General features: G+C 39.1%; 1 protein-coding gene across 2 annotated transcripts; it reads right to left on the bottom strand.

Moving 5' to 3' along the window:
- Positions 1-1028: 1028 nt before the first annotated feature.
- Positions 1029-22998, bottom strand: vps41 (VPS41 subunit of HOPS complex). 2 transcript variants are annotated; one of them, XM_026179871.2, is made up of 28 exons: positions 22786-22998; positions 22460-22498; positions 16862-16969; positions 15316-15393; positions 12689-12763; positions 11627-11689; positions 11472-11537; positions 9638-9757; positions 9406-9552; positions 9252-9318; positions 7999-8096; positions 6596-6725; positions 6345-6460; positions 6125-6243; positions 5689-5770; positions 5466-5558; positions 5255-5382; positions 4483-4627; positions 4341-4382; positions 4201-4251; positions 3979-4116; positions 3846-3900; positions 3625-3765; positions 3389-3525; positions 1731-1830; positions 1598-1642; positions 1425-1504; positions 1029-1313 (listed from the first exon to the last, which is right to left on the bottom strand). In XM_026179871.2, the coding sequence occupies exons 1-28, from the start codon at positions 22804-22806 to the stop codon at positions 1233-1235; spliced, it is 2565 nt and encodes an 854-aa protein (XP_026035656.1). In that variant the 5' UTR covers positions 22807-22998; the 3' UTR covers positions 1029-1232. The 2 variants fall into 2 exon arrangements, with proteins under 2 accessions (XP_026035656.1, XP_026035657.1); XM_026179872.2 differs by lacking the exon at positions 22460-22498.
- Between the last annotated feature and the right edge of the window lie 444 nt (positions 22999-23442).

Consider the following 23442-nt stretch of genomic DNA (forward strand, 5'->3'; position numbering starts at 1 on the left):
TTATTATTATTATTATTATTATTATTATTATTATTATTATTATTATTATTATTTACCGAACGTACACACAACATAAATAATGACTCAAGTGCACACATATATATTTACATATATATATTTATACTGTTTACACTGTATTTGAAACTCTATTTTTGTGTTTTGCGAATATTCTTTTCGTTGGACTGAACGGGAGAGCATAATGGGAGAGCATATTCTGATGCTTGTTCAGAAATTCTTATAATGAATGATGATTTAAAAAATCTCTACTGTGGCATATAATTTCTTGAAATACTTATTTAATTCTAATGATCATTTAAATGAGACTGGATACTAAAGAAGAAGAAAGGGACTTGTATCAATTCGAAAGGATGTGCAGCATGTTCGTGTTATTAAGGACAGAAATGGAAATATACAAACATATGAAGAAAGTGTGCAGAGAAGTAGGAAGTATTACTTTGAGGAGCTAATGAAGGAAGAAAATCAAAGAGAGAGAAGAATGGCTTGAGGACAGTTTGTGAAACAGGAAGTGCAGAAGATTAGTAGGGAGGAAGTTAGGACAGCTGAGAGGATGAAAAGTGGAAAGGCAGTTGGTCCAGATGACAAACCTGTGGCGGTATCAAGATGTCTGGGAGATAGCCCGGTGCATTTTTAATTCAGTTGTTTAATGCAATCTTGAAGAGTGAGATGAGAATTGAGAACACCTTTAGTGTGCTGGTACTGGTTTTTAAGAACAAAAGTGAAGTGCTGAAGTTTGCTAAAGTTTATGAGCCGATAACATTTTAAACTCTACTTTTCAATTCAACTCTATTTATATAGTGCCAAATCACAAAAGCACTCAGCTCAAGGCCTTTCAGCAAGCACTTGGTGACAGTGGGAAATAAAAACTCCCTTTTAATAGGAAGAAACCTCCTGTAGAATCAGGCTCGGGGAGTGGCAGCCATCTTCTACCTTTGAATACATTTCTACCCAATTAGCTTGAAGTGGATTTTAACAAAGATGTGTATAATTATCAGACACAAACCACAAACTGCTTTAATTCCATTTTAATTTTCATACAGGTTATCACACACACAACAGAAGCAAGCAGACGTAAATGTACAGAGACAGTCAAACATAAATATTTATGATTTTTGCAAGTTTAGAGTAGAGTGACTGAAGGGAAGTAATATTTATTGACCAATGCGCTGAGTTGACATGAGAGTTCAGTAATAAGACTCTAAGTACACCGTTTATTACTTTTTCATCTCAAGTATTCCGCTTCCCGGCCCTCGTCTCTTCGCACTGCAGATGTTACAAAACTGCAACCCAGGAATCTGAGACAGGAAAGAGCGAAAAGTTACAGGAAGTCATATTTGAGCTTCTCAGATAAAATACCCCAGCACCAATGTGTAAAGAGTGATACAGCATATAGAGATGTCACTTACTGTTCCTGAAGATGGCAAACACTCCTTATGAAACATGTGCCTGCAGTGGAACACCACCACGTTGAAGGTTTTGGCCATGTCTGAAACACACGTTGCAAAAATTGGCAAAGAAGAGTTTTCAAATGCAATACAACATTAAAAACAGATGAATACACCTACATTACATGACTCACCTGAGGGTAAAATTGTAGCATGACATGACTCACAAATGTTCTCCTCTGAAAAGAAAAGCAGCAACGTTCTTAAGAGTCCAGTTTAATATAGCTAATCTCAAAAGGAGCTGCACGAACACCAAAGCGCACCCACCATCAACCCTGACGCCTCTCATCTGTGTTCGATGCATCTTCTGGAGCAGGGAGAGGGAGTCGGCCACCAGGATCTTTTTGCAGCCTTCCCTTAAAAGAATCTTAGAAACAAGAAATCAAACGAGCTGTCAACAAACAGGATAAGAGGTACAGAAATCGGTGAATTGAGCAATTTAAAACCACCCTCGAATGAGGTCAAATTAAATTCTAACAGTATAGTCATATGAAAAAGAACATACATCTTTACTGAATTAAGAAGATGAGAGAGCAGCCAGGTGCTGTTAATCAAACTCACTTGATTAACTGATCATCAGTGAGTGTGAGCATATCTATAGAAGCAGAAGTTTGAGCAGTTTGCCGGTCTGGAGCATTCAGGTGTGTTAATGCTTAATGTAAGTTAATGCCAAGGAGGAAAGACATCAACAATCATGACCTTAAAGTTCAGTGTTGGAAAGTTTATAAACCAATTTCCAAAAGATTTGAGATTCATCATTCTACTGTTAGTGGAAAACATTCATCACAGCTGCTAATCTCCCCAGGACTGGACGTCCCAGCAAATTCGCTCCACAGAGCACATAGAAATAGCAAAAAACCCAATATCTACATCTTAGACTCTACAGGCCTCTGTTAGCGTGTTAAATGGGCACGCCACATGGGCACACCACATGGGCACCTTGCAGTCATTGTTTGACCATGAACTAATCTGTAAACCAAAGTATTCCAGAGTCAAATGTGAGGCCAACTGTCTGACAGCTGAAGCTCAACTGGAACTGGGTCATGCAACACGACAATAACCCAAGCACAGCAGCAAATCTACAAGAGAATGGCTGAAAAAGAAGAGGATCAAGGTGTTGCATTGGCCCACTCAAAGCCCAGACCTCAAGCTGACTGACATGCTGCAGTGAGTCCCTAAAAGAGCTCTACATAAACAAATGCCCACAAAATTTAATGAACTGAACAGCGCTGTAAAGAAGAGTGGGTCAAAATTCAAGCACAATGATGTGAGAGACTGGTAAAGTTAAACAGAAAACAATTACTTCAACTTATTGATGTTAAAGGTGGTTCTACAGGCTGTACTTATTCACAGCACTGCAGTCAGACAGTTTATTAAAACCTCCAATGACTACGCCTGCAACTTAACTCAAACATATTTAAAATGTCTCTCTGGTTTTATATCTCTTTATACTCTGTATATGTCCCTTGATCTTAGAACCAACTATATTATTGAAAAGAACTGTCTTTTAAGCTTTAAATGATCGATAGGATCTTAAATCACGATTGCCCTACCAAGGGGGTCTAATCCGGACTAGTGATTGGCTTTTGCAGAGTTTAAAGTTGAGGAGGACATACTGTAGTTTGCACCAAGAAGCATTGTGATGCGAGTTGTCAAGAATAGATTGCATTCTTTTCAGAACTACTTTCAGCTTTCCATACCACACCAAAGTAAGATGGTTAAGCCAAGGAGTTGTGGCAATGTATTTCTTTGAGAAAGCAGACTGACAAAATGTGGACAAACAGAAGAACTGTTGAAATTTCCTTCACTTATTTCTTAAGATATTAAAGCATATGTCCTTTATCTTATAAACGGCCCAGTAAATTTGAAATGGGCTGAAGGGTGTGGAAAAAATTTCAAGATAATCTCCGGGACGCATGTCTGACCTGTAGATTGTAGTCATGAAGGATTTTCACGAGGGAATCTCTGAGGTTTGGGATCTCCATGCCTTCCTTTATGCGTCGGATGAGCAGAATAGGATCAACATGAGTGCCGATATTATTGAGGAGACCGGTGATGAATGCTGGAGTAAATAAAGTAAAAAGCAAGAGATAACTAAAGTTCAGATTTATTGATGCACAGGTTTACCATGACTGACTCGATAGGAGATTTGGTGACATACGTGGTTTGTCAATAGAGTAAGAGATGAGATCATCCCACAGCTCTGCGTCATCCTGGTCTTTAGCAAACTCTATGGCTTTGTCAACATCTGCCAGCTCCTCCATGATCATCTGCAAGGCTCGTCTACAGTTTCCCATCCTGCCTGAGAGAAACATGTCTGATTAGCTTCTTCCTTATCTTTTCAAATGAGAGTACGAATCTTAATCCTTAATCAACACTTACTGAGCAGGAAAACTGTCTCCTCCACAAAGTTTCTCTGCTGGCAAATCTCAAGAGCCTAAGGAGGTCAACAAAATGACTTATGTTACCCAACTTCACTTCTAAAGACGAGAATTTATGATTGGATGACATGTACCTTTTCAAGAGGGCAGTGGGTGCTATCTCTCAGGAAAGGTAGCAGATTTGGCCGGTCGTATTCGGCATATAGGCCTATCTGTCTCTCGTGGTACTTCTGGCCTTTGTGGTGGTCCCGTTTGAACAGTTTGTGGAGGTACTGTGGGCAAAAGGCTGGTCAAACTCCCTGCATTATAACATCTGTTTTGAATTCAGTAACCTAAGGTGCTCAAATATAACTCACCACATGCAGAAGTTCAGGTCTGTCTGCTAGTTCTTCCACCACCTTGTCTATCTGTTGGAGTCAAAACAAAATCCATCACTTAGAATCATCTGTTTAAATCAGGAAGATAAAGAAGATTCAAAGAATTCAGGGGTACTTACTGATATCTTGTCTTCATTATCGAGAAGCATGTCAACAGCTTTCTGACAACATGAAGTCATACAGTTTAAATGGTTTAAATGTATAAGAACAACATCTATAAGTAACAAATGAAGGGGAAATCAGTCGGTGATGACTTTTTACCTCTTTGTCAAAGTCCATGAGGAGTACGATCTTGTCCTCGATGGAAGAGAAAAGGTTGTGTTTGTGGATCAGCTGGTAAACATCTTTGTGCCTCAGTCTCAGGTAGATTTCTAAGGCTCTGTCGTATCGCTGGTCGTAGGTGTACCTGAAACAGCATCGAACACCAGCAACTCACAACAAATTTAACATGATATTTGAAATCCCCATATACCAGTATCATTTCCTAAATGTTGCCAATATAAACAAAGGCAGTCGAAATTTAAGCAAAGTGTTAAAGATGAAAGACATTTTTTTTTAAATTTCACCTTATTTGACCTTGAAGAAGAGGTCAGAGGTCCAAATATATCATTCTATATACTATATGTTATTAATACAAAAAGTAAGAAATATAGAATATAGTTTTAAATAGCTCTGTATAGCCTTATGATCACTTTGACCTTCAGATCAACCTTGAAGAACAGGTCAGAGGTCAAAAGTGATGTTTTAAAGACGTTTTTAAGATTTAAAATATCATGTCATGTCAAATCTTCATATGGTACTTTGTATATGTTGAGAAAACACAGCACAGGTGTAACCATAGCAGTTTCTAAGTTATATTAATGGATTGTTGACATTACCGCAATCTACACCCTTACAAAGTTTTATGAGAATTCATTGTGTTTACAGACTGAATGACACGCATGGAATCGCTCCTAAAAACTTAGCCTCCGTGCCGTAATATTCAATATTCAATATTCAATATTCAAGTAATATTCAAGTTAAGACCACTCACAACTCAGCCAACGTGGTGAGCAGCGTGCTGTTGGTGGGATCCCTCTTCAGGTGATCGGTGACAGCCTGAACGATGGCCATGTTATTATAAAGATCTCCCGGCCATTCCCGGATCAGGGTGGCAAAACCCTTTACAGAAAAAAGCAGCACGCACTATCAGCCGTCGTACGTTCATCACGCCAAGACTGCACACGGGTGGGGGTGTAACTTACCTCATAGTCAGTTTTCAGGAATTCATGAAGGATCATTTCATAAATGGCCGGCCTGAGACGCAGATCTCCTCTTGGCAAATACTGACTGATGGCCTGAAACATGACAGAAGTGGCACCACATACAGCATAAGAGACACAACTTTCCACAGGGCAAGCGTCGCACTTCATTGCAACGTTATAACCACTTTAGTGATGCCTTCAAAGCACAGCCGTTAAAACCTACCTTGAGCTGTCCAATGGTCTTGAACCTGTACACTTCATTCTCCCACAGTTCCATGTTTTTCCCCAGGACCTTTTGACACTTTCTGAATAAAAGTAAATAAATAAATACATTTAAATTAAAAACAAAACACTTGAATCATTTAAATGATAAAAAGAAGATTCTGATTTTTACATTTGGTCTTTTGAAGAGAAAGCATAAGTGGTCCAATTATATGAATAAAGATACAACATTTTAGTTTGTAATACTTCAAGCTCTAAGTCAAAGGTCAGGGTCACACAAATTAGGAAAAAGCGTTATGTTCTATGGGATCACCTCCAAATTTTAGAGCAGTCACTGAGGGACTTAAGCACTTTCTTTGGTTGAGCTCCTAAAACATTATCTTGTTCTTTACATATCTCATGCCAACACTGCTCACCTGCAAACATGCAGGACTTACCTCGCAGCGCTGTCATAGTCTCTCGTGTTCACCAAGTGGTTGATGTATTCCATTCCAATCTTCTGAACGTCGTGCCTCTTAATGTTTTTGAAGCTAATCTCCGCGGCCATCAGTGCCTCCTGATGTCATGGTTAAAAGCGCAGTAACAGGACACAAAATCAAACTCTGACCTTGCAGCCGTTAACCTTTAGCAACCCTCATGAAATTCAACAACACAAACCTCGTATTTCTTCTTTTGGACCAGCCAATCAATATGGTCGTCCTGGTCTCGCTCCTTTGCCACAACGATGTCTTTGGGACTGATGATATAGAAGAGTGACTCTCCCTCTGAATGCTCTGTTGATGAAAATACATTTATTCCTCTGCGTACTCCCACATTACAGCTGACATTTGATAATCGATGCATAATGAAATCAGGCTGCAGTAAAAGGCAGCGTGACATTTCTCTGGGAGCAGATTTTACAGTCTCACCGAGGCGGTAGTCTCTGCACTCATTGTCCTGGAAGTTGCGCACCGTCAGCGCGTCTGAAGAGATCTCCTCACAGCTCTCGGGGAGAGGCTGGATGATGTCGAGACGAGGCCGCGCACATAACTCCTCATCCTGCGAACATATGTAATGATTTTATATCTGACTTAGGTTTTTGAACACCTACACATTTGTTGTGCACACTTTTGCAGACTTTCAGCTTTAATTTAAGGGTTTAACAAAAACTTTTGCATTAATTGTTTAGAAATTACAGCTATTCTTATACAATCAACAGTAATTGTAAAACAAAAATTATAATTTTAAAAATTTGGATTGTTTTTAACACCTGGGTAAAAATCCTTTGTAGTCAAAGACTAAAAAAAAAAGAAGGGTTACTTTTGCAGTTTGCTTTGGACCGCTGTCCATTTTCAATATGAAGTTCTCTCCAATCAGTTTTGCAGCATTTGAATGAATCTGAGTATAGAGTGTTGTCCTGCACACCTCACAATTCATCCTGCTACTTCTATCAGCAGTCACATCATCAATAAACACTAGTGCCCTGGTTCCACTGGCAGTCATACATGCCTATGCCATAACACCGCCTCCACCGTGTTGGACAGATGATCTGGTATGCTTCAGATCATGAGTTGTTTCTCTTCCCATCATTCTGGTAAAAGTTCATTTTGATTTCATACCTCCATTTCTTTTTCATGACTCTTTTAGATATTTTCCAAAAAGTCTAATCTGGCCTTCTTCTTGAGTGTAACCAGTGGTTTGCACCTTGTTGTAAACACACTATATTTACATTCATGAAGGCATCTCTTGATGGTAGACCATGACAACGACACATTCATTGCCTTGAGAGTGTTTCCGACATGGTTACATGTCGCAAAGTTCTTTTTCATAACCATAGAAATAACTTATCATCAACGTCTTCTTTGGTCTCTCAGCCTTTTGGTGCTGCTCAGCCGGACAGTGGATTCCTTCTTTTTAAGAATGAACCAGATTGAATTTAGTTATTCCTAAGGTTTTTGCTTTTTAGCCTAATGATGACCACTTTGGCACATCTTTGGACTTCATATTGAGAATTTCACTAAAAAGATACCACATAAAAGTTCAACGCTTGGAATCAACTACAGATCTTTTATCTGCTTAATTTCTCATGGAGTGATGAGGGGTACAGGCCTCACCTGGCAATGAAACTCGCTGTCACTCTGAAAATTAGGTACTATGAATAAAACAGTAATACAACCTTTCTGGAAAACCCACTGATTTAAAGCTTAAAGTATGCACTTCCATCTTGACTGTTGAATTTACAATCCAGTGTCATAGACAGATGCAAAGATGCACAAAAAATGCCTAACACCTTATTGACTTTCTTGTATGTTAAAAGAAAAAATATTGTTACCATTTGATCAGAGTTTTCCTTCACAAAGAACAGAGTGACCAGCTGATCTGCCAGTGGTGCCAACCCACAGATGAAAAACTCGGTCTCAAAAGCAGAAACTAAAAGAAACAAAATATCAACAATCCACATTTAAAGAAAGTGAGTGAGAACAAGGTGAAATATTTCTTCCCTTTAATGCCTCACATTTTTGTGTAGTTATACGCAAGTGTCCTTCTGTTTTCATACATCGATTGAACTTAAAAGGATACGTGCATAACGCAGCCTTTAGCTTTACAACTACTAAAGTAAGCAACTATTAAACTTTTTTGTTTCTCAGTTAAAGACTTTAGAAAGCAGAAAAAGGAGATGAAATGCATTTATTTCATTTAATTGTTTTTCCATCTTAAAAGTATGCACAGACTGAACCTGAGCGCCATTTCAATTTATCTAAAGCCGTCTGAACAACAGGACCCTTTCTTCTTGCAGCACTGCCTTCTTCTGCAGTTGACGTGGTAGAAATTTCCCATAATATCATATTTACATCTATACTTTGTGCCCCGATCAGCCCCAAGCTTTAAAACCAAGCCACTCCCAAAAAGTTTTTGCAGTGTGAGCCTTTGTCTTGCCAGAGGAGCATGAACTGCAATTTAAGTTTTCAGGCCTTGGGAAACAACGTCATTCACATTCCCTGAATTTTTACAATCATCACTATATAAACTGAAACAAAAAGCCCCACAGAAGTACCTAAAATTCCATTTTCAATTCAATTAAGTTTAATTTATATAACGCTAATTCACTGCAGTCATCTCAAGGCGCTTAACATTACCAAGGACGCCAAGAGAGGGCTCTTTAATTCAGCATTTGGGCCATGTTAATAAAAAAAATTGATTTACAAAGAGATGACAAAAGAACCGAGAAGATAAAACTGAAGAGAGGCTGCTGCCATCGGAGAAGTATTGCCATGAGAGTGTTTTTGGTCTGCAACAACGCTGAGCTGAGAGGTATGTGTTAAAGTACGATGCACATAAATGCCAGAAGTTTTCCTCAGAAGCACAATCAATAATATAGGATTAACTAGGATGATCAATATCGTAACCACACGATTTCAACGATATGTAAAATTAGAGCTAAATTACGAGGCACAGAGGACGTTTGCAATCTCTAACTTATGTAAAAATATTACTCAGTGCACAGATTTCATTAACTCTGTGACTCAGAGTGTGCACATTTTTCAGTGGTCTCATATGTGGAAGACGAAATGGGGTGCTCTGTACCTATTTCCACATAGCGGCTGGGCAGGTCTCTCATTTCAGTTGGATTTCGCTCTTTCACAACACAAATCTGAAGAGAAATAAGAAGATTAGACTGAACGCACGCCACAGCCGGCGCCTGTGATTAATATTAACACGAGCAGGAAACAAAGCAAACCTTAATGGAAGAACCCCAGCCGACAATGAGAGTGGTGTTGTCCTTCCAGCACAGGCTGCACGGGTACATGTCGGGCCTCAAACTCACATTATCCCTCAACACATTGGTGATCCTCTGCTTTGTGCTGATGTCATATATTTTTACTCCCTGAAGGTAAACAAGCAGCATTTTTACATACGAAGCTGTGCATACAGAAGGATCGGGGTTTGCTTAACTGTCACGGAGATCTCACCACATTGTTGGCCCATGCAATCAGGTTAGCTCTCCATTTGATATTAGTGATTGTTCCCTCGCCCTCATGTAGAACTGAAGTCTTCCAGCGATTCAGCCAGTTTCTCTCATACAGAAGGAGCTTGAAGGGGGGAAAAAAGTAAGGACATTTAATTCAAGGGTGCAATATTACACCCCAGCCTACAGAGGGCAGTAGATGAACAGTGTATTATACTGGAACAAGCAGTTAGGAAGCTATGTCTGATAAAATCATGAAGTAAAGCCCTATTTTCCTCCACATGTGCAGACTTAATCCCACTTTGGAGCATTTAAGCACAAAGAAAATAAAGATGGATGGCTCAACGTGAGTCAACCTGAGGGAGAAGCTTCACCAGCTCCACTGGTGGACGAAAACATTAAACATCCACATGGCCGAGATCATTTGTGAAGATGGTGTTGAAAATATGAGGCATTACAGTTTTGATTTAATACATAAGTTTTCTTCGTCCCACTCCTTTTTCAGGCAATTTTTGTTTTTTGTTTTGTACATTTTATGTTCAATATAGGTATTTGTTGTGCCTGAAAATGAACAAATAACCAAATGAATGAATGAATCCTTCTCATCATAACATGGATACACGGTATTAACATAAGGTGCCGTGGATAACAATTTAAGATACACGAATAAGTAAGTTCATTACTTTTTGCGTGCACCATCTTTACTCTTGTGCCGTCTCGAAAAAGCTGTGAAAGCTCCGAGAGAGCTTTGAGTGATGTGCGTGGCTTGTGTGCTTTTAACCACAATGCAATGTGGCATTGACAGCCCTGAGAGCTATTTCATGAATTAAAGCTTAAGTTAAGTTTTCAGGCCTTGCACCGCACCTTCTGTGGAGGACAAAGTCGTTCACATTCCCTGCATTGTTGCGGTTCTCACTATATAAAGTGATACAAAAAGCCCCCCAAAAGTGCATATTATTACCAAGGCGGCCGGGAGAAATTTGTATAGGCTCTTTAATTCAACATTTGGCCTATGTTAATAAACAGTTTGCTCGACAAAAAGATGATATGACAAAAGAACTGGGGAAACAAAATTGAATTTCCTTTGACAGAATGTGGCTCCCGTTGAGGGGTATTGATTTTCATCACAGGCAACTTGTGGAGGCCTTCACAACTTGGAACTGAGAGAAATCAGTGCCAATTGAAAGAAAATAGCAAAGTAACAATAACAATGGAGTTTTGTGGTAAAAGTTTTTCCTCGCCCCTGTTGTATAAATGTCAGCACACTTTATTTATAGGTGGTTTGTGCAATGGCGCCACATCGGTGCAGCTTGTAGTAGTGTAATAGGCAAGCGCTAGTAGGTAGCTGTTTTTACCTCAAAGATGAAGAAAAAAAAACAGAAAATGACAAATCTAATGTCTAATATGCTTTTCACCTTCCGCGATGACATACCCAGCGGAGGCAACTTCCAGAGAGAGATCACCATATGTGCCTGGAAATCCTAAGACTATGTACCCTCTTGATAATGACATCTATTTGCTGTGCTTGTGAAGCATTGCCTTTCAAACACTGTTGAGCGAACAGCACTTTGTGAAAATGGGCAGCTCTCCCGAGAGCACTCCAGCGAAAAGACAGAAAAGTAAGAGCCTTTCACACCAGACAAAGGCCTGCGCGTCGCCCTCAGCCGAGCCAAAGCGAGACAGTGTGCAGGATTCGGTTTCACCCGGACACAATCAGGACGCATTATTGCGGCAGGAAATGTCTTGAAAATGGCGGTTTTAAAAAAATAAAACCCCAAAAAAACAAAACAAAAGTGGGTGTAACAAGCGCACAAGTAAAAAGTACTACTCAAACCTACCTTGTTGCCCCCGGTGACAAACTGCTTATAGTTGGATCTGGTGAACTGAGGGTGTAATGCGACCACCTGTGAAGAACGTTTAACAGTTTAGAAGAGCGAAATCTATTCATTCTATTTTCCATCCTATAACACTGCAAGTCTGCAGAAAAACTTACTTTGATGGGACAGTCAAAGTTCTCGTGGAAGCCCTCTCTTGTGTAGAGGCCGAATACTTGAACCTGGAACAGAGACGGTGCAGCAGAACAGCAAGCAAAGGTGAATAACTCAAAATTTCTCCTTTAATTGCTGCCTCTGCAACTATCTGAGGCCAGCGGGGGGAAGTGTGGTCAGAAAAGACTTTTGATTGGCTCCCTACTTCTCCGCTGGGTCACCAATTAGTGGGGCCAGTTGATTCTTCAAACCCTGCAGGGTTTACAGCAGAAATCCTAATCGTGGACTGACCACAGCCTCAGTTGGCTACAGTAGCCTTTAATGTACCATTAGAGTACATGACGCCCACTTTTCCTCTACCTGAAGCCCCCCCACCACCACCAAAAAAAGATGGGGAAATAATATAAAACTCTGACGCTATCTCATCTCTTGAACCGCAGCAGTGGTTAAGGATTAAGTTAGATTTCAAAGGATTATCAGCCAGCTGAATTGGTGAGGGCAAACAATTGCTATAGCATTGATTTTAATTGTCTGCTCCACTTTTTTTGCGCGACAAGATCTTGTTTTTGCCACCAGAGTGCTGGAAGCAGGGGGAGGGCGATATCAGAAAGCATATCTTGACTGCAAAATCCATGAAGGATGGTGGTAATGATGAGAAGAGACAAGATAACAGCAAGGTGGAGAACATGGAGAGGGTATCCATAGATGGGCTGATGGCTGACTGACAGCTCAACGGATCTGAGTGCAATCCTTCCCTCCCACCCCTCCCCACGCTTCAAAATTGTTACAAGCTTTTTATAAATTCCCGCATCATGAAAAAAATATGGGGCTTATGTGTAGATATGGAGAAGATAAAACTCCAGGTTAATGCACCGAGTGCGGAGGAAGTGCCGTCTAAAAATTCGCTGCTAGTTCCAAATCATTATGATAAAGTTTCAGGCTGATAAGGCGAGTTTATATGAATCAGAGGATGAATTATGAAAGATGAGAAGCACTGATTGGTGATTTCATTTTTTGCTGCAGGCCCAGAGATCACTAGCCAGCGGTGATGAGTGGAGAGATCTCACCTTCCCATCCTCGGAGCAGATGCCCACATGCTCTCCACTTTCATCCAGACTGATCTGGTTGATCTTCACTGAACTCTGCGGAGACACAATATCACGGCATCGTTTTTTTAAAGAGGTGGGCGAGTATCATAGTGGATGGCCAAATGTTGCTAGCTGACATTTTACCCCAACTAAGTGAAATGCCAGGAAAAAGAAAAAAAGGCAATGGATGCATGGTCCCATATGTGTCAATGCATAGAGAGTGCATTAATACTGAAAATGTTAGGGGTCCCTCTGCTGCAGATGCTTTTAAATTTAGGGCTCTTAAGATAAAAGGATCAACTAAATGGCATAAATTACAGCAAATGTTACTTTAAAAACGTCCCTAAAGTGAGGACGGTGCCTCAGTGTAGACTTGAAGAGGAAAGAAGTTGTTTTGCTTATCATAGATTTCCAATTTTTCCAAAGCAGTTGCTTCAGCTATTTGGTAATCATATTAAATCCAACAGCTAGAGCACAGCTGTGTCTCTCCTGTTCTGTGAAACAACCTCACTGTTTCGGGTTATGATTTTTTTTAAAAACTGGCAGTAAGTTTCTCTGGTAAGTAGCACTTGAATCAACATGCTCAGCAGGCGCACGACATTTGGAAACACGAGTGCAGGTACAGTAATGTAAACCCACTCCTCCCTGCCTACCAAATCAGCCCTGATTACTGAGTTTTTGTTTTTTGTTTTGTTTGGGGGGGTTTTTTTGGTTTTGTTTTTTTGACTTGTAAATGAAATTATTGTTCAGAGTTCATTCCCTCCAGATCAGTGGAAGTAATGTAGTAAAATAGTAGGAGTAAATTAGAGAGAGGCAAGCTCATTTCTGGGTGTGAAATCTTCCTTCAGGGTACTACGTGAAATCTCAAAATATCTCCTTTTGCTTCCACATGGGATCTAAACTGTATTATTTTGTCTGCAGGGCCCGAGTTAACACTGTTGACTGTTAGGTATTTTTTTCAGGAATATAAAAGTTTCATCAGCCAGGAGGAGAATTGCATTTTTACAATGAAAAAAAAAAAACAAAAACACCTCTTTGGGTATCTGATCAGCCAGTTGTGGTTTTCGACTCAGTGTTTACCTTTATTATGATTCCATACATACTCCACTTAGACCTTTAATGATTTAACAGCAGTATCAGTCTTGACCACAGCACTGTCTGTCTCACTACTAAAGCTTTCTGCGTCATTCATATAACAAAATACAGTTTCTGAAGACAGCAGAACTAAAAACAATGGCTAAAAATGGGGTTGCAAAAATCTATGTTATCCAGTCGTAAGCTTCCTCGAGCTGTGACCTCAGTAAACACTTTCTTGATGAGTTTGTGGTCTAATTTGTCAGTTTCCTATCTTATTTGTGTAGCTTGCCATCACCAGTGTGTGAATGTGTGTGTGAGTGGGTGGATGACTGGTTGTGTAAAGCGCTTTGGGGTCCTTAGGGACTAGTAAAGCGCTATACAAATACAGGCCATTTACCATTTATTTATTAGCTAATGATGTTCTTTGGTAAACTCTGGCTCCTTTTAGAGTCAAGAATGATAACAAAGCATGACGTGCTTATTTTGTTATTAACAAGTGTGCAGGGTACTTGATTGCTCTGGAATATCCATGTTTCTTTCATGTTTTAAAAAGCTAAAGGAAAATTTATAGTGCTGCTTTGAATTACTAATGCTGATGTCTCTTACATATTGATGTGTGCTGGTGTGCATGACTCAGGAGTGAAACTGAACTGAGCATGTTGGAGCTAATACATCTTAAACAGCAGCTACTAAAATGTTGGAGCTCCAACAGGTTAGGAAATGCATGGAGGAATGAAGACTTCAGTCTAAACACATACTCTCAGAGCTCGTAATAAAACAACTGTCTACACTGGCAGGAAAGTAGCTATTTTATTAATAATAATAATGATAATAATGGATTGGATTTATATAGCACTTTTCAAGGCACCTTACAATGCCACTATTCATTCACTCTCACATTCACACACTGGTGGAGGCAGCTACGGTTGTAGCCACAGCTGCCCTGGGGCAGACTGACAGAAGCGAGGCTGCCATTTTGCGCCATCGGCCCCTCTGGCCAACACCAGTAGGCGGTAGGGTAAAGTGTCTTGCCCAAGGACACAACGACCAGGACAGAGAGCCCGGGAATCGAACCGGCGACCTTCCGGTTACAGATACGCTTCCCAACCCCCTGAGCCACGGTCGCCCCTAGTTTTTTTTAACTTTATTTTAACATGTTTGTTTTTTGGATCAATTCTTTATTTCATGTGTTTAATATGTCTTGGAGTAAAAGTAGAATTGAATTCCAAGTACAGCAGATGAGTATCACTTTGATTTTACAGGTATTTAGTTACACAAGAAAGTAAATTCAGATTTCTAACTGATGACATCACTGGATGAAAGGTTAAAGTTACAGAAATCTCAGCGTTATTAAAACGTTTCCTCTCGGGACCATGACTGCCAACTGATAAACAAATAGAACAACAATATAATGTAGTTAGTAACATAAACAGCAGACTCTCATTGTATCCACTGAGCTAACAAGGCTAAAAAGTGTTTTAAATTAAAGTAATTGGTTAATGTAACCCAAAGCATTTTAATGTACTCACAATCTCAAACTTCTGAGTAATATTTCCTTGGATGTCCAACAGGAAGACCTTTCCAAAATGAGTACCTAAGGCAAGAAACTGAAAGGAGACAAATGTAATGTAAATTAAACCAGAAGACACCTGAAATCAATTCCAGATTTTCCAGAAAAAAAAAAAAATCTTGTGTTTATGACGGCTGTGGGAGAGGATAAAAAAAATATTTCCTGGATCTGCAGTGGCATGGGCAAAGTGGGGATTGGGTGGGCTTGGAGGCAAAACTGTGAAATTGCAGGGGGTGGAAAAGCCCTATTTATTAAAGCAGACAGTGTGAAATGGCATTTTTTTCCCCTCAAATTAAAATGCTTAAGCATAATAAATGCACTGTACATCTGACTTCTTCCCATGCAACCCAATCACCTCCCTGCCCAGCACAAGGCTATTATTTCTACTGAGCAGCAACTGGTTTCCGTGTCTTGTGCTTCGGCAGAAGCGCACGTGTGCATATGTATGTGTGCGTGCGAGTGTGTACACGAGTCCACTGGGACAAAAAAATTATAGAAACCGGGGGCTTTGGCATTAGATTAAGTGTGTGTTCTTCCACCCCAGCCCCTGCTCCATGCCCTCCTCCTAATCCCCCTCCCTTCTAGACCAGCATGTGGATGTGCGGCGAGGCCAGCATGCTTCAGTGCAGTCTATAATGAAATGCTTATATTTACAGGCACAGCTGAGCATGTCAGACAGAGCCCCTGCAATCTCCCCAAATAAAATAACCAAAAATAAATAAATAAAGGGTTCAACCTTGTGAGGCGGAGCGACTTTTAAAGGGATTTATCAGAATGGAATTGTTCAAATGAAATTCCGATTCAGACACTTAAAATATGAGGCAACATAAGGCAGTATGTGCTGTCGGTGGCTTTTAGGGTTGTGGGAGTTTGCCACAGAAGAGGAGGGGTGGGGAGGGTAGTGGTGGTGTGACCACACAGGTAGCTGGATGGCAAAAAGTACATAAGCATAGAAATCCCAAGAAGAAAGACAAGTCAGATCAAATTTTAATTTTCAGCAAAGCAGTCTCTCTCTCTGTGGCACAGTTGCTGTTTTTAGGTTAAAAGAAGGAAAAAAGGGGGAACAGAATCCTCAAAGTACAAACAAATACACGAACATCAATAGTGGTTAATAAAACATCAGGTGAGGAGACATAACTGGGTATGACTTTTGCTCTGCTCAGGCGTGCAAGTGTGCCGCTGGTGCCACGATGATTAACCATCTCGCCGAGAGTGGCCCTCTTAAAAAACAAAGGGAGACGAGGAGCAAAAAATATGTAAGAGTGGGAATAAAAAGAGGAGAAGACAATGGTGCCTGATGCCTTCTGATTCACCTCCCTGAGAGGGAAAAGCAGGGGAAGGTGAGAAAATAATGGGTCTGCCTTTACAGATTCAACAGAAGGGAAGAAATCCACCTTTGAAGCTGACGTCTCTCAAATGTGTACCTAAACAATGTGAAATGTCTGCGCGAGATGGGTGAACCTGACACGGAAATGCCCCTGCGGGTGGTGGATCATAACCTCTACCTTGTCATGGACGGTCATACAGCTGGCTGCATCGTTCTGGAGAATTTCTGTCATCCCGTTGGAGAGCCTCTCATACTTCAGCTTGGGCTCCTCCTCACTGTCCTCCTCCTGGTGAAGAAAGCAGTCTCTTAATGATATTTTCCAACCGCTATTCTTGTTCCCTAAAACCCCCCAAATCATCACTGCAGTGAAAAGAAATATGCAAAATCTCCACCCAACCTGATGTTGTATATTAAAATCAGATTTTTATGAAACACGTGCTACAAAATATGACAAAAATCACTATTTGTCCAACGTTACATCTTAAAGGTGCCTTATTTAGTTTTTGACCACTAGGGGCTCTATGGAGCAACATTTTTACACGCGAGTCCCTGATTTGCATCTTTTTTTATGCAAGCACACAAAAGGGTATAAAAAGATGTGCACCACAATACCAACAGACATAAAGACCATTTTACACCATTTTTGACAGAAAACAAATGCAGTGATGTGTGAACTAAGATAACAGAGGAGAAACACATCATTACTCTAGAAGACAAATTGAGCTTGTTTTTATGAGAAACAGTGAATGTCACTGTTACAAAAACAATCAAGAGGGCACCAAAAATGGTTAAATACTTGTTTTGGTTATAGTGATATGACTAATGTAAGCAAAATCACTTGAAGGTCAGTGAATTTACCTGTGCTTCTCAGAAGATACAAATAAAATAATAGATATCATAGTCTGTACATAGGCTGCAAGTCACCTGCCAACACAATTTGAAATGAATTTTATAAAGCAGTTTATGTTTAAGTAAATGAAATAATAATTTTGTTTTTATTTTCACCACGGTATTTAAATGGGCATTGAGAATCATTTAATACATTTGGTATTGGAACTACTCAATTTCTGGTATTGTGACATCCCTGCTTAATGTTTTTCTAAACTGATTAGAATTGGAGTTTATCACTTATCACACTTATCATAATGAAGTACTAACAGCCGATCAACAAATTGCTGCAAATTATTAGTTTTTGCATGAATTCCTAATAGCTGAACGAGACGATGATTACGTGGAAACACATTCATCTTCATTCAATTTGAAAATAATAAAATATTCATTTAAAATAGAGATGCACCGATATTCTTTCCCACACATCATTATCTCACTATAATCACATAATCATCTTATTATCATTATATGCCACTTCAAGCCAAATAGGGTTATATTAACCTAACCCTTAAAAGACACTGAGATAAAGAGTTGAATGATGTTTTTTTTTAGTTATTATAAAGAGCATTTCCTTTTATTCCTTTTCCCTTGGTACAATTGGAGGAATAAATAACAACAAAATGACACAAACACCCAAAATTTCTATTGTAGCCCAATCAGGTTTTTTTTTTTTACTTTGAATTATTATTCTGTTCATCAAAAGTGAGAAAACAGTTAAAAATATGACAACACTATAACAACAGCTATTTCAATCACTGAATTACATTATACTTAATGATGAAATGATGAATAAGATCCTCACATTGGAGAACCTAAAAGCAGACAAAATTGTCAAATGTTTGGCAGTTTTGCTTTAACCGATCTAATTTAATTCACTGCTATTTATCCATTTCTAATATGCAGGTAATGCACAAATTTACTGTATAAGCATAACTGGGATTCCTTTCAGCAGCATTTATTGCAGCTTTCAGTCTCCAATAACTGTGATTAATCCATTTTTGAAGCCTGTGTACATGAACATATGTGTATAGAGGGATGTATGCACAAAGACAAAATTTCCATCACCTTGCATGAAATGCTTGATAAAACAATAAAAGCAACATCTTTTCATGACACTGTTCATCCCCAGTGAAATACATGAATTTATAGTCTTTTCATAAAGCAAACTTAAGGTATTATACTGTGTTACACTTTCCAGCCTGAGTCAACATTTGCGGCCAGTCACAGCCTGAATATTACTCATAATTCAGTTTATAACCAATGCTGCACAGTCTGTGGCTGCCCAGAGGGTGCATCAACTCAAAACATTGTCTGCCATTATGTGCTACTGGGTTGGAGGTGGGGGACAATAGCGTGGAAAAAATGTTATTTTCAAAAACAATCCTTTCCCACTCAACAACGCCATATCTAGGCTATTTCCTGTGTATTCTGGTTGTGAGATTTCTGATGCGAGGGCATTTGTCACGGGTTTCAAAGGCGTATCAAACAACAAAGGCAAACTTCATCCCCACAGAGAAACTACCCATTTTAAAACTTTTGCCATCTCTTGTAAGTTGCTCTTTGTTTTGTCAACTACTCAGCTGGCCTTGATGTTGTAACCATTTTTGCCATTTTCTTTTAGTATTGGCTGTTAAAATAGAGCATGAAGGGAAACATTCAGCTTTAAATATACTGCACAGCGAGGACCACACTAGTTGGAGAAACGAAGGCGTGTACCCAGTATTATTAAGACAAACAACAAATCATCATGTGTCATAAACACAGTTTACACACAGGTGGCAAAGTAAGGGAAAGATCAACACATAGTATATATAAAAATTATATTAATCACATGCTGCAGCCTTTAAAGTCAACTCAACACAGCAGGCCATACACAGTGCTCTCCACCAAGATTGTCAAACCACCTCACTGAGTATTTCTGCTTCTAGGCATTGTGCTTGATCATAAATTATGATAGAAAAGACGCACTGCTACAGGTTTTTCGTTATCATTTTTTGCATGTTAACAACAATAAATAATTAATAACAGTAATCAACTGGGTATATTAAAAGATTACGTAACATATCGCTCACTTCCCACATTTCTTATTGCGAGGACTGACCTTTAATACAAAACAAATTCAATCCATTATTACAGAAAACAGCCACATGCATTATTAACACGGCTGGTTATTAGGTTCACACTGATCCACTGAATGATTCAGTTTATTTAAAATAATGCAAACAATATTCAAACCGAAGTCACTCATTTGCTGTTTGTTTTGTTTCTTTCCGGTTGATTAAGAAGGGAACGAATATCACTAAAAGAAGATTTTTGACCAAACAGTTTCAGGACAAGGTGCTTATGACACACTGTTACACAGTAATAACAGTTTTACAACTGTCATATATAAACTATCAATTTACATTTAAAAATATGATCTTCGATGAATTATGGCATTCAGAAACGTAGCATTTAGACACAAACTAATGAGCTATACATGTCACACCTGGGCATGTACAGGATAAAATACACAAAGTTAACATTATCATGTACCCTAGTTAAGCACACCTTGTATGTTTCAGTGCTTGCGTGGGTTCCTGCCTATATCAAACAAAATCAAGAGTCTGGTAATAATTTTTTTCCATCATTATATTTGCTTGTTTCAGTCCACTTGGGTGGATTAAAGCCATTTCTTTACAGCTCTGAAACCAATGTTTTCTAACTTTGCCCATTTGTTTGCAGGACTGTTCTTGTTTTTAAATAACTGGAGATCATACCTTTATCCTGATCATAACATCAGTGGCAGCTTTATACTGCCCACGATCCCAAATTCAGTAATAGACTTGTCAAATTCATACATCATCATTTCCTGTCAGTCTCACAACCTGCAGTATATTAACAGTGGCTGTCTTGATGTCATTATCAACATCTATATTGAACTTAACTGCATTTATGAATTTCAATCCAAGCACGCATGCTGGTGGCACTCCCACCAAACTCCTGATTTGCATGGGTCGTGTCCAAAGACCTACGTTTATGAAACCAGCATATAACATGCTATAAAAACTTTGCTTAAACTGTTTTCCCAGCTGACATCAGCTTGGTCCTTTGTCCATAAAATGAAAGTGTGTTCATAATGCTGTTTAACAAATTAGCTTTTAGATTTTGGTACTCAAAGTGAACTTCTAGTGTTGAGGTTAAATTATTGAAAATTGCTAAAATGAATTTAATTAATTTGCTTTTTCTTTTCCAACAGTAGCACAAAGACATCATCAATTATTGACACTTGAGGGTGTGAATGATTATGTTGTTCCCATTTATTCTTTCTGGAATTAAAAGATCGCAGTCTAGGCTTACAGAAGCGTTGCTTCTGCCTGATTCTGTTCAGTCACTACATGGTGCAGAGATCCTGATTTATTGTGTGCTGTTTACACTGTCTGTGCAATATGTGATGACTGAATAAAACTAAACTAAGCTAAAATATGCATTAAACCATTTCATTTGCTTCTAAAGGAGTGGCAGAATCATGTAGAGCACTTAGAGCCTTATAGTGGTCCAGCAAGTTGCTAAAAATACAATGCATGATGTCTTTTCTTCCATTTATTACCCTTCATTCTCTACCTTTTATGTGCTTTCGGGACCACAAAAGTACATTTTTTGACAGGCTTTTATGGAACTCACCCTTTCGTTTTTCAGCTGCTGGGGTTTCTTTTGATTTGTAACCATTTTTGCCATATTCTCCATCTACTGACAGCTGAGCTAAATGAGACTCCTCGTGTCATCATCTAGCTTAATGTTCAAGGTTCAAGCAAGACTCGCCCATTTGTCTGCTTTTAAGGGGAACGCTGTAGCTGTTAAATCTAACCATGTTAGTCTGTTTGAGGCAGAAAGAGGGGGAAATTGGTGCAATCAGTCAACTAATATGTTGCTTAAATCTATCGTTTTAAGGGTTTGATCCGCTGAGCATACTAAAAAGCACTTACAAATCAGACTTATTATTGTATTATGTTATTACAAATTAGACTAATCTAACCAAATCATGACGTTGATGAAGAGAATGCCTCTGACTTTCCAGAGCCACTGCTCAGACAGATTGTTACCCTGCTCATCTCTTCTGTTAGTAGAGTGTAGAGCAAACAGCCCCTCACTGCCTTCATCTAGCGAGGCTGCTGTCAAGCTGGTAACAACAGCAGCCAGCTACAGTATATTGCAATATTGTAAGCAAATAATCACCTGTTTGCAGCAGCCACTCAGAGGAGACTTGCAATCCCACAGTCCAGTGAGTGTTTGTCCATGACTACTGAACACATGGTGCACAGACAGACCACTATTTACAAGTCTGGTTTATTTTCTTGAGAAAAAAAGTAGTAGCTTGAGAAAGGTGCAGGTGTCCAAAATGCAGCATATATCTTATATATGATTCCATCCTCTGCTACCGATGAAGAAAAATTCTCCTTCCTGTCAGCGTGATGTGTAATGTTATATTTTATTCAGCCCATGTGAGATCCTCCGAAGCACAGGTGTACTGTAACATGCCAGAGTTCAGTCATAATATTGATGGATCTGGAAAGCTATATGTAATTCATGAGTGTTTGACACCTCTCAGAACCTGACAAAGATCCTTTAGGGATCAAGCTGTGCTGATAAAGGCTATGTTATGTATTACAGCCCCTTCAGTAGGCAGAGATTTCAAAAAGCATCCAAACCTGACAGAAATATGAACACTTCTGTCACTGACAGTATATTATTGGTGATGCATGTCTACACTGACATACTGGTGCAACTGCATGACACATTCAAGTCCATTTTTTCCAGTTATTATTTTTTTTAAATATATATCAAGATTTCTTAAAATAAATTCATCTTAGATGAGCTAAAATGATGAGGTATTTTTGATTCTTACCTCAGACTCATCTGTGGTTTCCTCACTTGGATGTCTGACCTAAAAGCAGAAAAATGTTGGGTTGCTTTAAAAAAATATATTAATGTTAAAGCTTGGTTTCAAAGGCCATGACTATTTATTTAGAGATTAAATATATACCAAACAACTGCAAAGCTAAATTAGCACCTAAAATGTTAGCTTTCCAAGCAGAGAATGGCTTGATGAGAAGCTAAATCAAATGAAACCACAGCAGACAGCTCTCACAGGCACACTTTGAATGCATTTTTGATGTAAGTGCGTTTAAAACAGAAACATTTAGCTAGCTAGCTTTAGCATTTTGAGCTTACCTGCTCCTCCACTTCCGCCATTGTGATATTATTTAGCGATATATCCAAAGGTAACAGCTATAATACTTTAACAAATATTTTTTAAAATATCCGTTAAATCTCCGCTAAAGGTTCGTTTCGTCTCAGAAACACCCGCTGTTACGTGACAGCAAAGTGATGTTTGTTGTCGAAACCTGCTTCCAGTCATAAGCTAAATCACATGACTTGAATTCGAGTATCAAGGCGTTATGGGTAATGAAGTCATTCAGATAGAGAAACGACAACGCGGATACTCCGACAGAATAAAAGGAGACGATTATTTAAAAAACGATGCCAGGTGACAGTTCATATGTTTTTCGTGGCAAATACTTGTAGCAAGTTTTATTGGGTTTTAACAATCCAAGTGTCTCTTTTCTTAAGTGTCAGACGGCAAACTTGTGAAGAAAATGTCTTTTTTTTCAGTTGAAGCTAACAGTCTTGAAACTGCAGCCAAATAACCCGCAGTAAAGCTAGGTATAACCATAAAGCACATCTTCACTGACAACATTAATAGACCAACCTTAAAAATTTGAACGGTCGCCAGATACAATAAATTAACCTGGACTAAAAGTCCTCCAAACTTTCCCCAAGGGGGATGATAAAAAGGCTGATTTCTGCTGTCATTAAAAGGTATTCAAA

This window comes from Astatotilapia calliptera, chromosome 9 (assembly GCF_964374335.1).
Source record: "Astatotilapia calliptera chromosome 9, fAstCal68.1, whole genome shotgun sequence".
NCBI classification, from domain to species: Eukaryota; Metazoa; Chordata; class Actinopteri; order Cichliformes; family Cichlidae; genus Astatotilapia; species Astatotilapia calliptera.

Bases quoted from the DNA above. Each gene is read 5' to 3' on its own strand.
- vps41 (XM_026179871.2), bottom strand. From the start codon at position 22,806: ATGGCGGAAGTGGAGGAGCAG. The intron at 6,726-7,998 runs GTAACAATATTT...ATATGTTCGCAG, and splicing joins AGGAAAACTCTGATCAAATG to GATGAGGAGTTATGTGCGCG. The intron at 1,314-1,424 runs GTAAGTGACATC...TTCCTGTCTCAG, and splicing joins GTTTGCCATCTTCAGGAACA to ATTCCTGGGTTGCAGTTTTG.